The sequence below is a fragment of the Erythrolamprus reginae genome, chromosome 9 (genome assembly GCF_031021105.1).
Source record: "Erythrolamprus reginae isolate rEryReg1 chromosome 9, rEryReg1.hap1, whole genome shotgun sequence".
NCBI lineage: Eukaryota > Metazoa > Chordata > Lepidosauria > Squamata > Dipsadidae > Erythrolamprus > Erythrolamprus reginae.
This window is the reverse complement of record NC_091958.1, coordinates 50,039,344-50,060,246: the sequence shown is the minus strand read 5'-3', so window position 1 is coordinate 50,060,246 and position 20,903 is coordinate 50,039,344. Positions and strand designations below refer to the sequence as shown.

General features: G+C 41.7%; 1 protein-coding gene and 1 non-coding gene across 2 annotated transcripts in view; one reads left to right on the top strand and one right to left on the bottom strand.

Moving 5' to 3' along the window:
- The window catches only part of EEF2K (eukaryotic elongation factor 2 kinase), a 51,356-nt gene extending 34,617 nt beyond the window's left edge, over nt 1–16,739 (bottom strand). Inside the window, 2 exon segments of the mRNA XM_070761200.1 lie at nt 5,249–5,558; nt 16,612–16,739. Of these exon segments, the coding sequence (XP_070617301.1) occupies nt 5,249–5,494 (246 nt within the window). The 5' untranslated portion in view covers nt 5,495–5,558; nt 16,612–16,739.
- Nucleotides 16,740–19,378: 2,639 nt separating this feature from the next.
- TRNAL-UAG (transfer RNA leucine (anticodon UAG)) lies at nt 19,379–19,460 on the top strand. The gene has a single exon. It is a non-coding gene; the product is annotated as a tRNA-Leu (tRNA).
- The last annotated feature ends 1,443 nt before the right edge of the window (nt 19,461–20,903 follow it).

Here is a 20,903-nt window from a genome sequence, read left to right as displayed (position 1 = left end):
AAAAAGGGGAGTTATACAGTCAAGGTCATCTTGACTTTTTTGACCAAACCCTGCATCTCTCTCTCTCGCTCTCCTACTCTCTCTCTCTCTCTCCTACTCTTTCTCTCTCTCTCTCTCCTACTTTCTCTCTCTCTCTCGCTCTCCTACTCTCTCTCTCTCTCTCTCGCTCTCCTACTCTTTCTCTCTCTCTCCTACTCTTTCTCTCTCTCTCGCTCTCTCTCCCTTTTGCAAAGTTGAATCCTGACTCCCATTTGGCAGCCGAGCTGTCCAAAAACTGCACAGAAGTACAATGATAAATGGGAGAAGAGACACTCGATGCATTAAATCACATGCAAGTATTTTTTTTTTCTTGCACCAAAAAAAATATTTTTGTTTCTTCTACTTGGCTGGTTCTCTTCCAGCAAAATGTCTTTTATCTGTTGACCTTGGGCTTCTTTATTTAGTTCAGCACCCTTGTGTTTTGTTTTGTTTTGGTTTTAAAATAAATATACAGTGAAACTGGAACAGGCTTTTTGTAGCCAAACGAAACCAGCCCAACATCCCACAAGCATCCCCGAAGAAGCAAAAGCTTTTGAAAACATAAAAGCCCCCACAGCTGCAGAGTGGCAAGAATTCAGGCACGTGTTAGCACGAAAGTGGTTAAAAGCATCACAACTCTAAAGCCATCTCTTTTCCAAGTCGTTAGAAAACGCCAGAATAGGAAAGCCAGGCTGGTATAGTTGTTAAAATGCTGGTTTAGGAGATGGTGAATTCTAGTTCTGCGGTAGGCACAAAGCCAGCTGGATGACTTTGGATCAATCACTAGGAGACAGTGAATTCTAGTCCAGTCTTAGGCATAAAAGCGAGCTGGATGACTTTGGGCCAATCACTAGGAGACAGTGAATTCTAGTCCCGCCTTAGATATGAAAGCTATCTGGGTGACTTTGGGCCAATCACTAGGAGACGGTGAATTCTAGTCCCTCCTTAAACATAAAAGCCAGCTGGATGGCTTTAGGCCAATCACCAGGAGACAGTGAATTCTAGTCCCGCCTCCATCATGGGTGACTTTGGGCCAATCACTAGGAGATGGTGAATTCTAGTCCCGCCTTAGGTATGAAAGCTATCTGGGTGACTTTAGGCCAATCACTAGGAAATGGTGAATTCTAGTCCCGCCTTAGATATTAAAGCTATCTGGGTGACTTTAGGCCAATCACTAGGAGATGGTGAATTCTAGTCCCGCCTTAGATATGAAAGCCATCTAGTGTGACTTTAGGCCAATCACTAGATGGTAAATTCTAGTCCCGCCTTAGGTATGAAAGCTATCTGGGTGACTTTAGGCCAATCACTAGGAGACGGTGAATTCTAGTCCCGCCTTAGGTATGAAAGCCATTATGGGTGGCTTTAGGCCAATCATTAGGAGATGGTGAATTCTAGTGCTGCCCATGAAAGCCAACTGGTTGACCCTCACTTTTTCTCAGCCTACCCCACCTAATGGAGTTGTTGTTCTGGTGGGGAAAACAGGAGGAGTGTGTGTGATTGCCGCCTTTAGTTATAAAAAACAATAAAGGCGGGATATAAGTCGGTTAACCTGACTCAGTTGAGAAGGGCAGCGTAGAAATCAAACAAATAATATTTGGCTCAAGGAAGTTTAAACGCAATGTTACTTTTATTCGATATGATCCTCCTCCAAAGAGGTGGCTATGTCCTATTTTAGAAGTGTGGCATTCCACGTTGGCTTAAAAAAGCCCGATCTGGGCTTTTAAAATGAGCGGGTTGGTGCTGCAAAATATATATATATACTGTATATATATATATCAGAGAAATAAAAAGGGGGGGGGGGAGGAATTTGGTTTCATTTCAGTGTCAGTTTCATTCAAGGAAATTAGGCCTGGTCTGATATCTCTCTAATCATGTCCACCCTTCTGTCTTGCTAGATATCCACCCCAGTCATAGAGAGATGGGCGGTCGTATAAATGGCTTGGGAAAAAAATAACTGAAAAATTAAAAATGACGGTTGGGTAACGGCTTAAGAAAGTTCCTACACTGTAGTGGATAAAATTAAACATAGAAACATAGAAAGATTGACGGCAGGAAAAGACCTCCTGGTCCATCTAGTCTGCCCTTATACTATTTCCTGTATTTTATCTTAGGATGGATATATGGGCGTACGTAAGTGCACTGGTGTGCCTTTCGTCCCCTGTCCAATTGTCTTTCCTTTCTCTCACTTTCATATATATTTTCTTTCTTTCATAGATCCTCCCCTCTAAGTTCACTTTACCCTTATATATATTACTACATGTCTATTTTTCTTCCTATGTATTTGTGTATTGGACGAATGAATGAATGAATGAATGAATGAATGAATGAATGAATGAATGAATGAATAAATAAATAAATAAATAAATGTTAATCCCAGGCATGTTTAAATTCAGTTCATGTGGATTTACCAACCACGTCTGCTGGAAGTTTGTTCCAAGCATCTACTACTCTTCCAGTAAAATAATATTTTCTCACGTTGCTTCTGATCTTTTCCCCAACTAACCTGAGATTGTGCCTCCTTGTTCTTGTGTTCACTTTCCTATTAAAAACACTTCCCTCCTGGACCTTATTTAACCCTTTAACATATTTAAATGTTTCGATCATGTCCCCCCTTTTCCCTTCTGTCCTCCAGACTATACAGATTGAGTTCATGAAGTCTTTCCTGATAAGTTTGATGCTTAAGACCTTCTACCATTTTTGTAGCCCGTCTTTGGACCTGTTCAATTTTATCCACGTCTTTTTGTAGGTGAGGTCTCCAGAAGTGGACACAGTACTCCAAATGTAAGTGTGAAGACTGACATGAAATGCAAAACAGGCATTTATTGGAGTCTGATGAGGAACACAAAGGGGTTTGGGGCAGACCTACCCATCCATGGTCAGTCTGAGCGCTGCGCTTAGAGGGATGCGGAGTCCCATTCTGAAGGACACAGACAAGACACAATTACTGAACGACACAGCAAAACAGACAAGCCAACATGGTTATTGCAGCTACCAAAAAAAGTCACCTTGCCACTAGGGTTTCCGATCGCTCTTTCCCTCTCCTTTTCCAAATCCGACAGAGGTATTGTCAATATGGACCTTTCTTTACCTAGTAGTTATCTACCCCAGTGTTTTTCAACCAGTGTGCCGTGAGACATGGTCAGGTGTGCCGCGAAGCTCAGCAAGAGAGAAAGAAAGCAAGAGAGAGAGAAAGAAAGAAAGAGAGAAAGAAAGCAAGAGAGAGAGAAAGAAAGCAAGACAGAGAGAAAGAGAAAGAGAGAGAAAGAAAGCAAGACAGAGAGAGAGAGAAAGAAAGGCAGGGAAGGAGGGAGAGATAGAAAGAGAGCAAAAAAGAGAGGAAGGAAGGGAGAAAGAAAGAGGGATGGAGAGAGAGAGGAAGGAAGGGAAAGAGAGAAAGAGGGAGAGAAATAGAGCGAAAGGGAGGAAGAGAAAGAGAGAGAGAGAAAGAAAGCAAGAGAGAGAGAAAGAGAGAAAGAGAAAGAGAGAGAAAGAAAGCAAGAGAGAGAGAGAGAAAGAAAGGCAGCGAAGGAGGGAAAGATAGAAAGAGAGCAAAAAAGAGAGGAAGGAAGGAAGAGAGAAAGAAAGAGGGATGGAGAGAGAGAGGAAGGAAGGGAAAGAAAGAGGGAGAGAAATAGAGCGAAAGGGGAGAGAGAGAGAGAGAGAGAGAATTTTTTTGTCCAAACTTTTTAGCCCCCCCCCCACACACACACTCAATGTGCCCCATGATTTTGTATATGTAAAAAATGAGCCGCAGCTCAAAAAAGATTGAAAATCACTGATCTACACTACCCTATTTTGCAAATAAAAAAATCTCTATTTTTTCCAGAAGGGGACAATGCAAACTAAAATAGTGAGGAGCAAATCCTGTTTGGATAAACTTGGGGAGTAAAGCTTGCAAAAATCAGTACTGTTCTTGGCTATCTCATCTCTGACCAGGTCACCTGTAAACTTCAGTGGGCAATTTCATGTGCAAAAACATTTCTAATTAAATCACCCAGAGGTTTTCTTTTTTTAAAAAAAGGACAGTTAAGGTGTCTTTTTTTCCTAGGCATGTGCAATTGTGTCATCGGTCACAAGATACAAGTGATTCTGGACGGCATGCAGCCAAAAAGTTTAAAACAACAAACATATGACAATTAGCCCAATGTAATGCAGAATAACAGGGTTGGAAGGGAACTTGGAGGTCTTCTAGACAGATGTTTCCCAACCTTGGCAACCTGAAGATATCTGGACTTCAATTCCCAGAATTCCCCAGCCAGCAAATGCTGGCTGGGGAATTCTGGGAGTTGAAGTCCCGGTATCTTCAACCTGTCAAGGTTGGGAAACACTGTTCTAGACCAACCACCTGCTGGAGCATGAGACTCTACATCCGTGATGGCGAACCTGTGCAGGTGGCAGCGGACCAGATTACCTCAGGGACCGCCTTCTGCTGCACGAATCCCAGCGACCAGTTAGGTCCCACAGAGTGGATCTTCTCCGGGTCCCGTCGCCTGGCGGGACCCAGGGGAAGAGCCTTCTCTCTGGCGGCCCCAGGCCTCTGGAACCAACTCCCCCCAGAGATTAGAACTGCCCCCACCCTCCTTGCCTTTCGTAAACAACTTAAAACCCACCTCTGCCGCCAGGCATGGGGGAATTGAGATCCTCTTTCCCCTAGGCCTTTACAATTCTATGCATGGTATGTATGTATGTATGTTTGGTTTTTTATATTAATGGGTTTTTAATCATTTCTAATACCAAATTATTATTGTACACTGTTTTATTGTCGCTGTTAGCCGCCCCGAGTCTCCGGAGAGGGGCGGCATACAAATCCAAGAAAGGAAGGAAGGAAGGAAGGAAGGAAGGAAGGAAGGAAGGAAGGAAGGAAGGAAGGAAGGAAGGAAGGAAGGAAAGAAAGAAAGAATGTTGGTGTAACATGGGCATAGTTTCCACCCATTGCGTCTTTGTCCTGCTTTCAGGTGCTTTGGAAAATATGTCCAACTCCTTTCCTCTTTGACAGCCCCTCAAATCTTGAAAGATTGTTATATTTCTTCAAACTTTGTAAAAAAAAAACCACTGCATATGCTGGCCAAAGGATAAATTAATGGAACAACCCACTTTTCCAACATTTAACTACACTAAAGAAGAAAAATATCCGAATTACGCATATTGGCAGAGTTAGTGACATGCAGCCAAAGCAGATAAGAAAGCTGAAGGGGTAAAAAAAAGCAATTACAAAGAGGCTGAAACTTACCCTAATTTGGAAGGAATTTCTGGGAGAAGAGCTGGAGGAATAAGTCTCGTTTTTGACCAGGTTGCTGTAATAGTTATGAACTTTATCCTCCGCTGCTTTGCTCAAAACAGGGTCATCTGTAATCGGGCAGATGTAGTAATTCTCTTCCTCGTCGCTGTCCGCCTCATGGCAATTCCCGCAACCTGGTTTGGTCAGCGTGCCGTTGTCCAGGTATTCCATGTGAAAGATCAAGTCTTCGTCCGCCATATCGGGAGAGTATGGACCTCACTCGATGGGCTGCCGGGGGAGCCAGTATTACGGACTGGAGAAGCTAGGGGAGGACATGAAGAGAAAAAGAAATGAATAATCAGGATTGTGGAGGCAGAAATAATAATAATAGTAGTAATAATAATAATAATAATAATAATAATAGTAGTAGTAGTAGTAGTAGTAGTAATAAAGAGCCCGACTGGTGATGAAATACGAAATCCAGCATAGTGATCTCGTTTGCTGTGTTGTACTGACATAATAATAATAATAATAATAATAATAATAATAATAATAATAATAAGCATTGCATGGCCAGTTTTTGGAGAAGATTGAAGGCAAAGTGGATAAAGAAAAGACCTGGTCATGGCTTACAAGTGGAACACTCAAAAAGGAGACAGAAGGACTAATACTGGCGGCACAAGAACAGGCCATTAGAACAAATGCTGTCAAAGCCAGAATTGAAAAATCAACAGACGATCCAAAGTGCAGACTCTGTAAAGAAACAGATGAAACAATCGATCACATACTCAGCTGCTGCAAAAAGATCGCACAGACTGACTACAAGCATAGACATGATGCTGTGGCACAGATGATCCACTGGAACTTGTGCCGGAACTACCATTTACCAGTGGCAAAGAACTGGTGGGATCAAAAGCCCGAAAAAGTGGTCGGAAATGAGCAAGCAAAACTACGGTGGGACTTCCGACTTCAGACTGACCGAATTCTGAAGCATAACATACCAGACATCCTGATTGTGGAGAAAAAGCAAGTATGGATCATCGACATCGCAATCCCAGGAGACAGCAGAATTGAGGAGAAGCAGCTACAGAAATTAGTGAAATACGAAGATCTAAAAATTGAGCTGCAACGACTCTGGCATAAGCCCGTGAAAGTGGTCCCAGTGGTACTTGGCACGCTGGGCGCAGTGCCAAAGGATCTCAGCGGACATTTGAAAACCATTGGAATTGACAAAATCTCCATCGGTCCATTGCAAAAGGCCGCTTTACTGGGATCGGCAAACATAATTCGCAGCTACATCACGCAGTCCTAGGTGCTTGGGAAGCTCCCGACTGGTGATGAAATACGAAATCCAGCATAGTGATCTCGTTTGCTGTGTTGTATTGACATAATAATAATAATAATAATAATAATAATAATAATAATAATAATAATAATTTATTAGACTTGTATGCCACCCCTCTCCTAAGACTTGGAGCGGCTCACAACAAAATACAAAGCACAAATCTAATATTAAAAATAATTATAAAAACCCATTATAAAAAACAGTCATACCATCCAATTAATCCATACATAAAATGAAACAGCTAAGGGTCAGTTATGCCCCCCAAGCCTGGCGGCATAGGTGGGTTTTCAGTAATTTGCGAAAGGCAAGGAGGGTGGGGGAAGTCCTGATCTCCGGGGGGGGGGGGGGAGTTGATTCCAGAGGGCTGGGGCCACCACAGAGAAGGCTTTTCTCCTGGGGCCCGCCAGACGACATTGTTTTGTTGACAGGACCTGGAGAAGGCCAACTCTGTGGGACCTGATCGGTCACAGGGATTCATGCGGCAGAAGGTGGTCCCAAAGGTAACCAAGATTGGCTGGGTTTGCGGGACGAAGTTATAAACCATGGTTTAGTACAGGAGGAGAACCGCCTCAGTTCTGACAGCGCTTGGGAGAGATGGATCAAGGATTCCCACAGGACTCTAAAAATGTACCACAAAGCCTATGCTACTTTGGATCCATGTGCCAGCATTCCAAACCACTCTACTTACCCATCTACTAGTTTTTCCCCATCATTCCTATTACCCATCTCCTCCCACTTATAATTGTATGACTGTAACTTATTGCTTGTATCCTTAAGATTTATATTGGTTGTTTCCTAGTATGATTTGATCGCTTATTTGTACCCTATGACAATCATTAAAGTGTTGGACCTCATGATTCTTGGCAAATGTATATTTTTCTTTTATGTACACTGAGAGCATCTGCACCGAAGACAAATTCCTTGTGTGTCCAATCACACTTGGCCAATAAAGAATTCTATTCTATATCTATTCTATTCTATTCTATATGTCAAGAACTAACTGCACTCTGTTTTTCCAGATGCTCCAAGTCAGATCTCCAGGAGCAGCAAACCTAGCCCAGGGAGAGAGCTGTGGCTTCTGGGGAGAACATGCTGTTCTGTACTTGCTTAAGAAGAACCATGCGCTGGTGCCAAGTGGGCAGATTTTTCCAAGGAACGACTGGCTCTCTGCCAACTGAGATCCCTACCAGCCAATTAAAGCGAGTAGCCTTGCAGCTTCCCTTCACAGTACCAAGAGACAAAGAGCTCTTAATAAATCCCTTGGCCCTGGCTCACCCAGGCATGGTGTTGAGCAGAGAAATCCCTTTCTTTCTTTCTTTCTTTCTTTCTTTCTTTCTTTCTTTCTTTTTCTTTCTTTCTCTTTCTTCCTTCCTTCTTTCTTTCTTTCTTTCTCTCTCTTTCTTTCTCTTCCTTCCTTCTTTCTCTTTCTTTTCTCTTCCTTCCTTCCTTCTTTCTCTTTCTTCCTTCTTTCTTTCTCTTCCTTCCTTCCTTCTTTCTTTCTCTTTCTTTCTTCCTTCCTTCCTTCTTTCTTTCTCTTTCTTCCTTCCTTTCTTTCTCTTTCTTCCTTCCTTTTCTTTCTTTCTTTCTTTCTTTCTTTCTATTTCTTTCTTTCTTTCCCTTACTTCCTTCTATCCATCCATCTATTTATTTATTCGATTTTTATGCCGTCCTTCTCCTTAGACTCAGGGCGGCTTACAACATGTTAGCAATAGCACTTTTTAACAGAGCCAGCATGTTGCCCCCACAATCCGGGCCCTCATTTTACCCACCTCGGAAGGATGGAAGGCTGAGTCAACCTTGAGCCGGTGATGAGATTTGAACCACTGACCTTCAGATCTACAGTCAGCTTCAGTGGCCTGCAGTACAGCACTCTACCTGCTGCACCACCCCGGCTCATCTTCCTTCCTTCCTTCCTTCCTTCCTTCCTTCCTTCTTTCATTTTCTTTCTTTCTTTCTCTTCTTCTTTCTTTCTCCCCAGATTTACAACTGCCATGATTTATAATTGTGATGGGCAGGCTCCATCACAGTCGTTAAGTCAAGCATTACCTGTAGAAACTGGGGCCAGGGTGATGGTTCATCCCAAGATCCGACTGTCCCTTAATCACGGAGGGAATAAGGGCAGATACACTTTGTGTCTATTTACTAAAGGTGTGAAGCGACCTCTTTCATTCTTCCTGACTCATAACTTTTAACCTGCCTCCAAAACCAGCCAAACAAACACGTTCAGTCCGTGCTGAAGTTAGCAATAAATTATTCACCCCTTTTCGCCAGGCCCTTCCTTCTTCTGCACTGGATTGTGCTAAAATGTTATTTTAGAGGCCCTAAAATAAAAAGGAAGGAAGGAAGGAAGGAAGGAAGGAAGGAAGGAAGGAAGGAAGGAAGGAAGGAAGGAAATTGTTGTACCCCAAACACTATTTTGGAGACATCTTCACCGCAAAACCCTCCATGTCCAAAAAATTCATGCAACCAACTTTCTTAGGCAGCAGGAACTGAAAGAAAACACCCTTCCTTCCTTTCTCCCTTCTTTTTTCCTTCATTCCTTCCTTTCTCCCTCCCTCTCTTTCCCTTTTTATCTCTTGCTTTTTCAGCTATGTGAATTATTTCATCCTTTCCCTTCCTCCCTCCATACTTTCCTTCCCGTTCTCTTTCTTCATTCCTTCCTTTTGCCCTCCCTCCTTTCCTTTCTTTTTCAGCTATCTGTATTCTTTCATCCTTTCTCTTCCTCCCTTCCCATTCTTTCTTCATTCCTTCCTTTTGCCCTCCCTCCCTCCCTTTCCCTTTCTCTCTTTTTCAGCCATCTGTATTCTTTCATCCTTTCTCTTCCTCCCTCCCTTCCTTCCTGCTCTCTTTCTTCATTCCTTTCTTTTGTCCTCCCTCCCTTTCTCTCTTTTTCTTTTTCAGCTATCTGTATTATTTCATATTTTCTCTTCCTCCCTCTCTCCCTTCTTTTCTGTTCTCTTTCTTTATTCCTTTTCCCCTCCCTCCCTCCTTTTCTCTCTTTTTCAGCTATCTGTATTATTTCATCCTTTCTCTTCCTCCCTCCCTCCCTTCCTGCTCTTTCTTCATTCCTTTCTTTTGTCCTCCCTCCCTCCCTTTCTCTCTCTCTCTCTCTGTCTCTTTTTCAGCTATCTGTATTCTTTCATTCTTTCCCACCCTCCCTCCCTTCCTCCAAGCCTTGTGCAGCTATAAACCGACTGGGTACAACACGTCAATACAGCTGAGCCGAGTGCTATTTTTGCTCCCCTAGAGATGCAATTGCCACACAAGCACACACAGGCTTCCAGTGCAGCCAAGGGACGATTTACATAACATTTTACACACCAAGCAAAACAGGCAGTTTGGCTGCACATGGCTGGTTTTTGCTCCACCCTTCCTCAAACCCCCAGTCATGATGAAATCCCAGAAACACATGATCCGAAGGCAGATCTGCTGATCCAGTACACCCGGATATGAGATCACCTTTTTATTTTTTTTGCTTCTTATGAACTAAACTTTGATCTTAAGGCATTGTTTTCCAAACTTGACAGCTTGAAGAATTGTGGCCTTCAACTCCCAGAATTCACCAGCAAGCATAAGCTGCCTGGGAAATTGTAGGAATTAAAATTTAACATTTGATTTAAATTTTGGAAGCCGGATGGCGAAGACGAGAAATGGTGGTAGCCCTACCTAATGATATAAGACAAAATTTACTTATCGTTTAGACTTTATTTTATGCAGTAAAATATGCAGTGCATAGTTTCTTTTATTAAAGATAGATAGATAGATAGATAGATATTTTTATTAGCTATATAATATTAAATTTTAGATAAAAGAGATTTTATTATTGTTTGCATTGATGTAATGTAACTTTTCATAGTAAGATGGAGAGGAAGAAAATTTATTTAGATTTTTAAGAATTCACAATGTTGTATAAAATTAATAGAAATTTTTAGATGAGGAGAAATAGTGAGTGAGTGAGTAATAAGAAAAGTTTATATGTGATTGATTTTAAGCATTGTTGTTGTGTTTATAACTATATATTGTTTTATTTTATGGTGGAGAACATAATTTTTTTTGTTTATTTACATTGTTTAAGAAACATTATAATGATACTAAGGAATTTACGTGCTATGTATGATGTATAATGTTACTATTTTTCCAAATTTCTTGATTTTGTATCCCTTCCCCACCTCCCTTTTTTTTCTTCTGTTCATCCTTTCCTTCCCTCCCCTTCTCCCATTTTTTTCTGTATTTATAAATAAATTATATTTTTTTAAAAAAAACCTTTTACTCCCCCCCCCCAAAAAACCCCCACCCCTCCCAGAATTCCCCGGCAAGCAGAAGCTGGCTGGGAAATTCTGGGAATTAAAAATCAATCCATCTTGAAACTGTCAAGATCAAGGTTAAGAAATGGCGATCTATGATTTAAATTTGAATTTCCCATCTGGGTCTTTTTTTCCCCAGATTTATAGACCACTTCCCACAATTCTCTGCAATGCGGACTAGAGAATTCTGGGAGTTGAAGTCCACACCTCTTCAAGCCTGGAAAATGGAGAGCAACTTTCTAGCTTACACCCTTATTTTTGCAAGAACTGGGTTTGGCCAAATATAACCAAGGTTGCATGTCCTTAGGAGCAAATGCAGGAGGCAAATGTCCAACAAATGTTTTCTGACACACTTTGGGTCATATATATTCCAGAGGAAAGTTAGATTAATCCTTCGCAGCTTCTTCTTTGGTAATTTTGAACGGCTAACAAGAGCTTACAAAACATTTGTCAGACCAATCCTAGAATACAGCTCGCCTGTATGGAACCCACATTGCACATCTGACATCAACACAATTGGGAGAGTCCAGAAATATTTCACAAGAAGAGTCCTTCACTCCTCTTCTCACAACAAAATAAATACCTTACTCCACCAGACTTGAAATTCTTGGTTTAGACAACTTACAACTCCGTCGTCTCCGTCCCGACTTAATTATAGTTCATAAAATCATATACCAAAATGTCCTACCTGTTAACGACTATTTCACCTTCAACCGCAACAACACACGAGCACGAAATCGATTTAAACTAAATGTCAACCGCTTCAAACTTGACTGCAAACAATACGACTTCAGCAATAGAGTAATCAACGCCTGGAATGCACTACCTGATTCTGTGGTTTCTACTCCTAACCCCAAAACCTTTAACCTTAGACTATCTACAATTGATCTCTCCTCCTTTCTAAGAGGTCTGTAAGGGGCGTGCATAAGCGCACCATTGTGCCTACCGTCCCTGTCCTATTGTCTACTTTTTATCATTACTTATCTAATGTTTAATATGTACAAATTATCACCCTATAATTGTTCGACAAATAAATAAATAAATAAAAATAAAGTTCTGAAGAGTAGCACAACTTGAGAATCAGTGAAGGGTGCGGCGTTTCTCCAATAATAACTTAAAATTGTGCAGATCACAATGTACGTTCTCTAAAGACGTTGTCTCAACTTGTTTTCAAGTAGGCAATTTAATGCAGGGTTATTTAAGAACAAAGCCATCGTTCATATTATAGCCACTTTCTCTCCTGGCACCCCTGCACCATTGGGGTTACAGCTTACGGTAAAACAAATCATATTCAATTTTTAATTTAACATGAAGGGCAACTCAGCTTATGCCATTGAAGGGTGTTTTCTGATGTGTCAAAATAACAGCTCTGGCCTGCAGCATTTTCAGATAAAAGCAGTTTCACACAGCTAACAAACCTGCTTTCTTAAAATTATTGCAACTTATTTAAATGGCGTTGCCAATGGGGGAAAAAAAACCTGTATAATTCACATGCAGCACAGACTGAAATAACAGGGTATTTGTAGTGAATTGGAGTATGCAAACATTGGTCAATAAAAGTTGGTCAATAAAGATAAAGATCCATCTGGTACAACAGACCTGGAGGCTTAGATAACAAAACAAAAGTGCATTTTTCAATAAATTCTCAAGACTATTGAAGACTATTCAAGCATGTTCTACGCTGGTACAAAACTAAGATAATTGTGAGAGATTAAGATGTGTTTTTACTGTCATATATTACATTCTCAAGACCATTTAAGAGTCTTTTACATTGGGTATAAAAGCAACACTACGAGATATTAAGAAATGTTTTGAGGGCTGTATGTCAAAGTCTCAAGACTATTTAAGAATCATTTACATTCAGTATAAGACTACTGGGAAATATTAAGAATTGTTTTTATGATTTTGTTTGTTTGTTTGTTTGTTTGTTTGCTTATTAGATTTGTATGCCGCCCCTCTCCGTAGACTCGGGGCGGCTAACAACAATAATAAGACAATGTGAACAAATCTAATATTTAAGTTTAAGTTAAATTAAGAAATCCTAATTTAAGTTAAATTAAGAAACCCTAATTTGAGAAACCAATCCTACATACAGACATACCAAGCATTAAATTTTATAAGCCTAGGCGGAAGGAAATATCTCAATTCCCCCATGCCTGACGACAGAGGTGGGGTTTAAGGCGCTTACGAAAGACAAGGAGGGTGGGGGCAGTTTTAATCTCTGGGGGAGTTGGTTCCAGAGGGTCGGGGCCGCCACAGAAAAGGCTCTTCAGCTGGATCCCGCCAGATGGCATTGTTTAGTCGACGGGACCCGGAGAAGGCCAACTCTGTGGGACCTAACTGCGTCACTGGGATTCATGCAGCTGAAGGTGGTCCCGGAGATTTTATGTTAAGAGTCTTTTGCACTGGGTATAAAAGTAGAAATTCAGAATTGTTTTAAGGGCTGTGCATCATCAGAAGTCATAGTTTTGATAGTGGGGTAGCTATATTAAATCTCAATATATATAAAAGCAAAAACCACTCACACTGTAATCACGGCAAAATCTCCGGAACCATAAAGCCTACAAACTTTAAATTTGCCACGTAGCTTCTAAGAAAGGATATTTTTTGGAAATGACCATCGGATGGGTTCGCGTCAGGTGATTTGAATGAAAAAAATACCCAGGCATTGCCAGGTCACCAGCAACTGAGTAGTCTTTAAATAAATAAGCAAAGGTTGATGGCATCGCAACTGTTTTGATCCAAGAACCCTGAGAATTGAGAGAGTCCAGAAATATTTCACAAGGAGAGTACTCCACTCCTCTGCTCGCAACAGAATTAATTAATTAATTAATTAATTAATTAATTTATTTATATTTATTTATTTCTTACTTACTTACTTACTTACTTACTTACTTACTTACTTACTTAATTAATTAATTAATTAATTATTGGATTTGTGTGCTGCCCCTCTCCGAAGACTCGGGGCGGCTAACAGCAATAACAAGACAGCATACAATAATAATCCAATACTAAAAACAATTAAAAACTCATTATTATAAAAACCAAACATACATAGAGATACCATGCATAAAATTGTAAGGGCCTAGGGGGAAAGGGTATCTCAATTCCCCCCATGCCTGGCGGCAGAGGTGGGTTTTAAGTAGCTTACGAAAGGCAAGGAGGGTGGGGGCAATTCTAATCTCTGGGGGGAGTTGGTTCCAGAGGGCCGGGGCCGCCACAGAGAAGTCTCTTCCCCTGGGTCCCGCCAAGCGGCATTGTTTGGTTGACGGGACCCGGAGACTGGTCGCTGGGATTCGTGCAGCAGAAGGTGGTCCCTGAGAAGGCCTTATTCCACCAGACTTAAAAATTTTGGCCTTAAGATAGTTACGATCTAAATGTACTTCATGAAATCATCTACCACAATATTCTAACAGTCAATGAATACTTCAGCTTCAACTGCAACAACACACGGATTCAAACTCGATGTAAACCGCTCGAAACCCGACTGCAGAAAATACGACTTCAGCAACAGAGTGATCAATGCCTGGAATGTGTGGGCCTTCTCCGGGTCCTGTAAACAAAATAATGTCGTTTGGCGGGGCCCAGGGGAAGAGACTTCTCTGTGGCGGCCCTGGCCCTCTGGAACCATCTCCCCCCGGAGATTAGAATTGCCCCCACCCTCCTCGCCTTTCGTAAGCTCCTTAAAACCCACCTCTGCCGTCAGGCATGGTGGAACTGAGATATTCTTTCCCCCTAGGCCTTTACAATTTATGCATGGTATGTTTGTTTGTATGTATGTTTGGTTTTACAATAAGGGTTTTTTAGCTGTTTTAGTATTGGATTTACATACTGTTTTTTATTACTGTTGTTAGCCGCCCTGAGTCTACGGAGAGGAGCGGCATACAAATCCAATAAATAAATAAATAAATAAATAAAATGCACTACCCAATTCTGTGGGGGGGTTTTCCCAAACCCCAAAAACTTTAACTTTAAACAGTCTATAGTCGACCTCACCCCATTCCTAAGAGGTCTGTACGGGCCGTGCATAAGCACACCATTATGCCTACCATCCTTATTTTACCTGTACCTACTTTGATTTTGTATATGTTTATACCAATGCCTGGTATCTTGTACGTGTTTTGACAAATAAATAAAATAAAATAAATAAGGACCTCACAAGCAAGACAATTCTGCTCCTTTCTCTCCTCGGAATAAATTATACTGTACATCAACACTTCGCGCACTGCATTGGCTCTCCAGACACAATTCAAGGTGTTGCTTATCACCTTTAAAGCCCTATACGGCTTAGGAGCATATTATGTACAGGACCACCTTCTGCCACATACCTCTCAGCGGCTAATTAGGGCCCGCATGGTCAACTGGCGGGACCATGTGGGAGGGCCTTCTCTGTGGTGGCTCCAGCCCTGTGGAGTGAAGTCCCCCCCTGAGATCTGCACGATCCCCACCCTCCTGGCCTTCCAAAAGGTGGTAAAAACACAGCTTTTCCGGCAGGTGAAGTGTCCCATCGGCTGAATGAATGGTTTAACTTTAGGGTTTTTAATACAGTATTACGTTACTTTATTTTTTATATTGTGCTTTTATTCTGCTGTTTGGCACCCAGTCTGCAAGGAGTTGGGCGGCCTACAAGATAGATAGGTAGGTAGGTAGGTAGGCAGACAGACAGAAAGACAAGGAAGGAAGATAAGGAAGGAAGATAAGGAAGGAAGATAAGGAAGGAAGATAAGGAAGGAAGATAGGGAAGGAAGGAAGATAAGGAAGGAAGGAAGGAAGGAAGGAAGGAGGGAGGGAGGGAAGATAGATAGATAGGGAAGGAAGGAAGGAAGATAGGGAAGGAAGGAAGATAGGGAAGGAAGGAAGGAGGGAGGGAAGATAGATAGGGAAGGAAGGAAGGAAGAAAGGAAGATAGATAGATAGATAGATAGATAAGGAAGGAAGGAAGGAAAGAAGAAAGAAAGAAAGAAAGAAAGAAAGAAAGAAAGAAAGAATACAACAGCCATATACAACAATGCACGTGTTGGATAGGGAGCTTGAGTAAGCGATCCCAGCTGTGCAGAAGAGAAGCAGAGACACAACCGCTTGGGGGAGGGGGGAAGTTCCCCTTTATTTATGCTGCAACCTCTCCTGTTTCTCCCCCCCAAAACAAGTCTCCCACCCTCACCCTACCCCCAAAGCAGGAAGATAAGGGGGTGACAAAGCTTATTCTCCCTCCCAGGGCAAAAAAGGCTTGAATGCTGACTCAGAGTAAACTGACACCCCCCCTCCCTCCTCAAAGATCTCTCCCCCTTTTCTCTGCACAGCCCCCCCCCCTATACAATTTCCAGCGAAGGACAGCACAGGGGGGGGGAGGGACAACCCATAATTCAGAATCAGCAAGACTGGGGGGGGCGCGTTGGCTTGTTGCCCCTCCTTGGCCAGTCCTGGAGGGAGGGGGGATTGCCAAGAAATGTGGACGTGTGTGGGGGGGGATGTTGCTGCATCCCCACGACCCCCCCCCCTCCCTTCCCTCCCAGTCGCTATCTGCAAAATCATGCGGGCGGGGGATGCATTCCCACGACCCCCCTCCCCATACACACACACACGCTTTGCACCCACGATTGGGGGAAACCTCCCAGGTTGCAAACACCCACGGTCGTGGGAACGCCACGCAGTCCCCGTTTTGCCCACACAAAAGCGTGCAATGCAAACCCGCCACAGGTTCAAGAAGGTTGGGTCGTCCGGCTTACCTGGCCACGGGGGGGTAAAAGGGGAAGAAGCGGGTTTCAAAATAAAATACAAATAAAATAAAAGCACAGGCAAGGAACGGCGGCTGCAAAAAAACAGAGGTGTCCAAGCCCCGCGCGCGACGCCTCTCGCCTTCCCCGGGGAGTGGAGCTCGGCTGGCGCGTGCCCAGTCGCGGAGGGAGGCCCGGCCCATTGCAAGGCGGGGCTCGGTTGCAACAGCCTCCCCCCACACCCCACCCCCGCTTTGGAAAAAGCCTCGGGCAGCCGCCTTCCAGTATACAGTACTGTATTGCAATCTCTTACACATACGCCTAGGCCGCGTTCCCACGACACGCGTGTCCCACCGGGCTGGTTGAACCTTCTGTGACTGTCTGGGCTTTTCTTTAGCAGATGCTGTTTCTTTCTTTTCTTTTCTTTTCTTTTTCTCTTCCTTTCCTCCTTTCCTCTTCCTTTCCTTTCCCCTTCCTTTCCTTTTCCTTTCCTCTTCCTTTCCTCCTTTCCTCTTCCTTTCCTTTCCTTTTCCTTTCCTCTTCCCTTCATTCTTTCTTTTCCCTTCCCTTCCTCTTTTCCTTTCCTCTTCCCTTCCTTTTCTCTCCTCTTCCCCTTTCCTCTTTTCCTGTCCTCTTCCCTTCATTTCCTATTTTATTTTCCTCTTCCCTTCCTTTCCTCTTCCCTCCCTTTCCTCTTCCCCTTTCCTCTTTTCCTGTCATCTTCCCTTCCTTCCCTTTCCTCTTTTCTTTTCCTCTTCCCTTCCTTTCCTCTTCCCTTCCTTTCCTCTTTTCCTTTCCTCTTCCATTCCTCCTTTCTTTCCTCTTCCCTCTTCTCTCCCTTTCTTCTTCCCCTTTCCTCTTTTCCTATCCTCTTCCCTTCCTCTTTTCTTTCCCTCTTCCCTTCCTTTCCTTTTTTCCTTTCTTTTTCTCTTCTTTCCTTTTCTCCAGTCATAAAGTGTGAAAAATGATTCACAAGTCACTTCAGCGCTGTTGTAACTTTGGTCATTAAATAAACTGCCTGTATTTGAGTGAAAATCTCTAAATGCAAGCAGTGCCATGTGCTCGCTTTCAAAATTAAAGCTTCTAAAGTGCCCTCGCTTTCAAATTTCAGTTTCAAAAAAATGAAATAATTCCATTTTCCCCTGGCAAGAAGCTGGGGGCAACAGGCTGACTTTGTAATTCAATTCAATTCAATTTATCAGATTTGTATGCCGCCCCTCTCTGAAGACTGGGAACAGCTCACAACAACAATAAAAACAGTATAACAATGGAACAAATCTAATAATAAAATTACATTAAAACCCCCCAACAATTTAAAAAACCATACAACACATACATACCAAACATAAAAGCGGTCATGATGGCTAACCTATGGTGTATGTGCCACAGGGGCATGCAGAGCCAAATCGGAGCACGCCAGGCCTTGCCCTATGTCAGCTTCAGCATTTGCGTCCTGGCCAGCTGATTATTGGCCTTTGGGACAGTGGGAGGAGGCGATTTTTGACCTCTCCACGGTTCAGGAAAGACTCCGGAGCCTGTGGATGGCAAAAAACGGACCCAACAGGCCTACCAGAAGTTTTAACTTCCGGTAGGCTGTTTGGGCTGTTTTTCAGCCTCCTCAGGCTTCAGGAAGTGTGGTAGGCCCCATTGGGCCATTTTTCACCTTCCTCAGGCTTCAGGAAGTCCAGTAGGCCTGTTGGGACATTTTTCACCCTCCTCAGGCTTCAGGAAGTCTGGTAGGCCTGTTGGGACATTTTTCACTCTCCTCAGGCTTCAGGAAGTCCGGTAGGCCTGTTGGGACATTTTTCGCGTTCCTCAGGCTTCAGGAAGTCCGGTAGGCCTGTTGGGACATTTTTCACTCTCCTCAGGCTTCAGGAAGTCTGGTAGGCCTGTTGGGACATTTTTCGCCTTCCTCAGGCTTCAGGAAGTCCGATAGGCCCACCTACTGGACCAGTTTTCCCCCCTCCCCAGGCTCAGGAGGTTTTCCTGAATTTGGGGAGGGCGAAAAACAGTCCACCTGCCTATTGGAAGTCTGGAGGCTTAAATGCTGGTTGAAAGTAAACCGGGGTCAGTGTTGGTTTGCCATCAAATGATGCATTTAAATCAGGGGTGTCTTATCCCCAGCATGCTGGTCGGAAAATTCCTGGTTGAAATCCACACTAAGTGGCCGAGTTGGAGAAACTGATTTAAAGAGTAAAAAAAAGGTGAAATAATTATTATTATTATAATTTATAATATTTAGAATAATTATTATAATTTATAATATTTAGAATAATTATTAAAATTTATATTATTTCTAATAATAATTAGAATTGTTACAAAACCAGATAAATGAACCCGGAGTGGAGGGGAAAAGCTGGAGCGCAGCGCCCTCTGGTGTCCAGCGCGCGCAATAGCGACCTTGCCGTGGGAATCCACGTTGCTCATTTTCACCGTGGGGGGGAGAGGCGCAATCGCTGCCCCCCTCCCCTGCAAAAAAAAAATAGCTGGGAAGGGGGGAGCCCTCTTTGCAACGGCAGTGCAAAAAAGATACACTGGAAAAAGACAGATAGCAAAATAAAATAAAATAAAAATAAAATTCTCTTAAGCGTTGCTGGGAGAAAACGATGCAATAAAACGAAACGCTCCGAGTCGGAAGATAATTTTGCAACAATCGAAAAAAGGAAATATATTTATATATAAATGCCATTTTATAACTACAGTACTTCTCTGCAAGGGGAGCCGACGGCTGCCTTTCCGCGCCCTTGATCTGCCATTCGGAGCCCTTCCATAAGCATGTGGTAGCGTGGCCGAGTGGTCTAAGGCGCTGGATTTAGGCTCCAGTCATTTCGATGGCGTGGGTTCGAATCCCACCGCTGCCAATAGATTTTTTTTTTCTTTTCTTTTTTGGCCATGTTTATGGAGGTGGTCCCCGGCAATCCCGCGGGGTTCCCCCAGCCTCAAATCACGCTGCAACCCTAAAAAAGGGGGGATCTGGAATAGGCCCGCGGGTTTAGGGACTTGCAAATGGGGCGGGGGAAAAGCCGGGGCAAAAAATTCGTTTTTGCAAGCTGTGAATGCGTGGATAGGAAAAGAAATAAATATTTTTAAAAATATGTCTTCTTTTTGCTAAACGGGAAAAAGGGGAAACTGGGGAGAAGGCGGGAAGAGGTTAAAGATATCGATCAAAGGAGAATAAATCGTGATCCAAGGAGTTATTAACGTAATAAATGAATATTCCTACAGAAAGAGTATATGTTGTCTATGGACTGTTATTAATAGATATTATATGGTATTTAATTTATGCAGACATATCTAGGCATCATATAAAATATTATAAGATTAAATAGGGTCCATATTGCATTATACACACACACAAACACACACACACACAAAAACAAATTTGCATTATATGTGTTATCTGTGTGTGTATTACATAATTGATAAATATATTTTATATTATTTACCTAATTTATCTAAATATATATAATAAACATTACATATAGAACATATAGTATATATTAAATACTATATATATGTTTAATGTACATGCATTTATCTTATCTAGCTAAATATAATTTTATCAAGTAATAAATGTATCATTTGTGTGTGTGTGTGTGTGTGTGTGTTAACATACATATAAAGGTATTTTATTATGAGATATTATATATTACAGTCGCCCCAAGTCTTCGGAGAGGGGCGGCATACAAATCTAATAAATTATTATTATTATTATTATTATTATTATATTACAATTCTATTCTATTCTATACGTGTGTTGTATGTGTTTGTGTATATATATATATATATTACATGATTGATAAAGGTATACTAATTTACCTAATTTATCTAAATACTGTATATATAATAAAGATTACATATAGTCCATACAGTAGTATATATTAAATTGTGTGTGTAACATATTTTTGCTGATAATGAATATATTATATACATATACTGTATATATAAATATATTATGTAACATATATAAAGAAATAGATAATGCGTTATCAGATTATATAATATATAAATTATATATATATATTATATATATATGCAACTATATAAATTATATATTATATATTGTATAGATATTAGATATTATCATAGAGATTATATGTTATATATATATATTATCCAACTATATAAATTAGGTAAATAAATAATAAACACCCTTACCCTTATTTTTATTCATTATTCTAATTTACATATTAATTATTATATTTGTAAATAATATCTTATTTATCTTTCTATTACCTTGAAAAAGTGGCTCTTACTTCATTTTATTTTTCATTATTATTATTTTTTTAACTACAACATTGCAT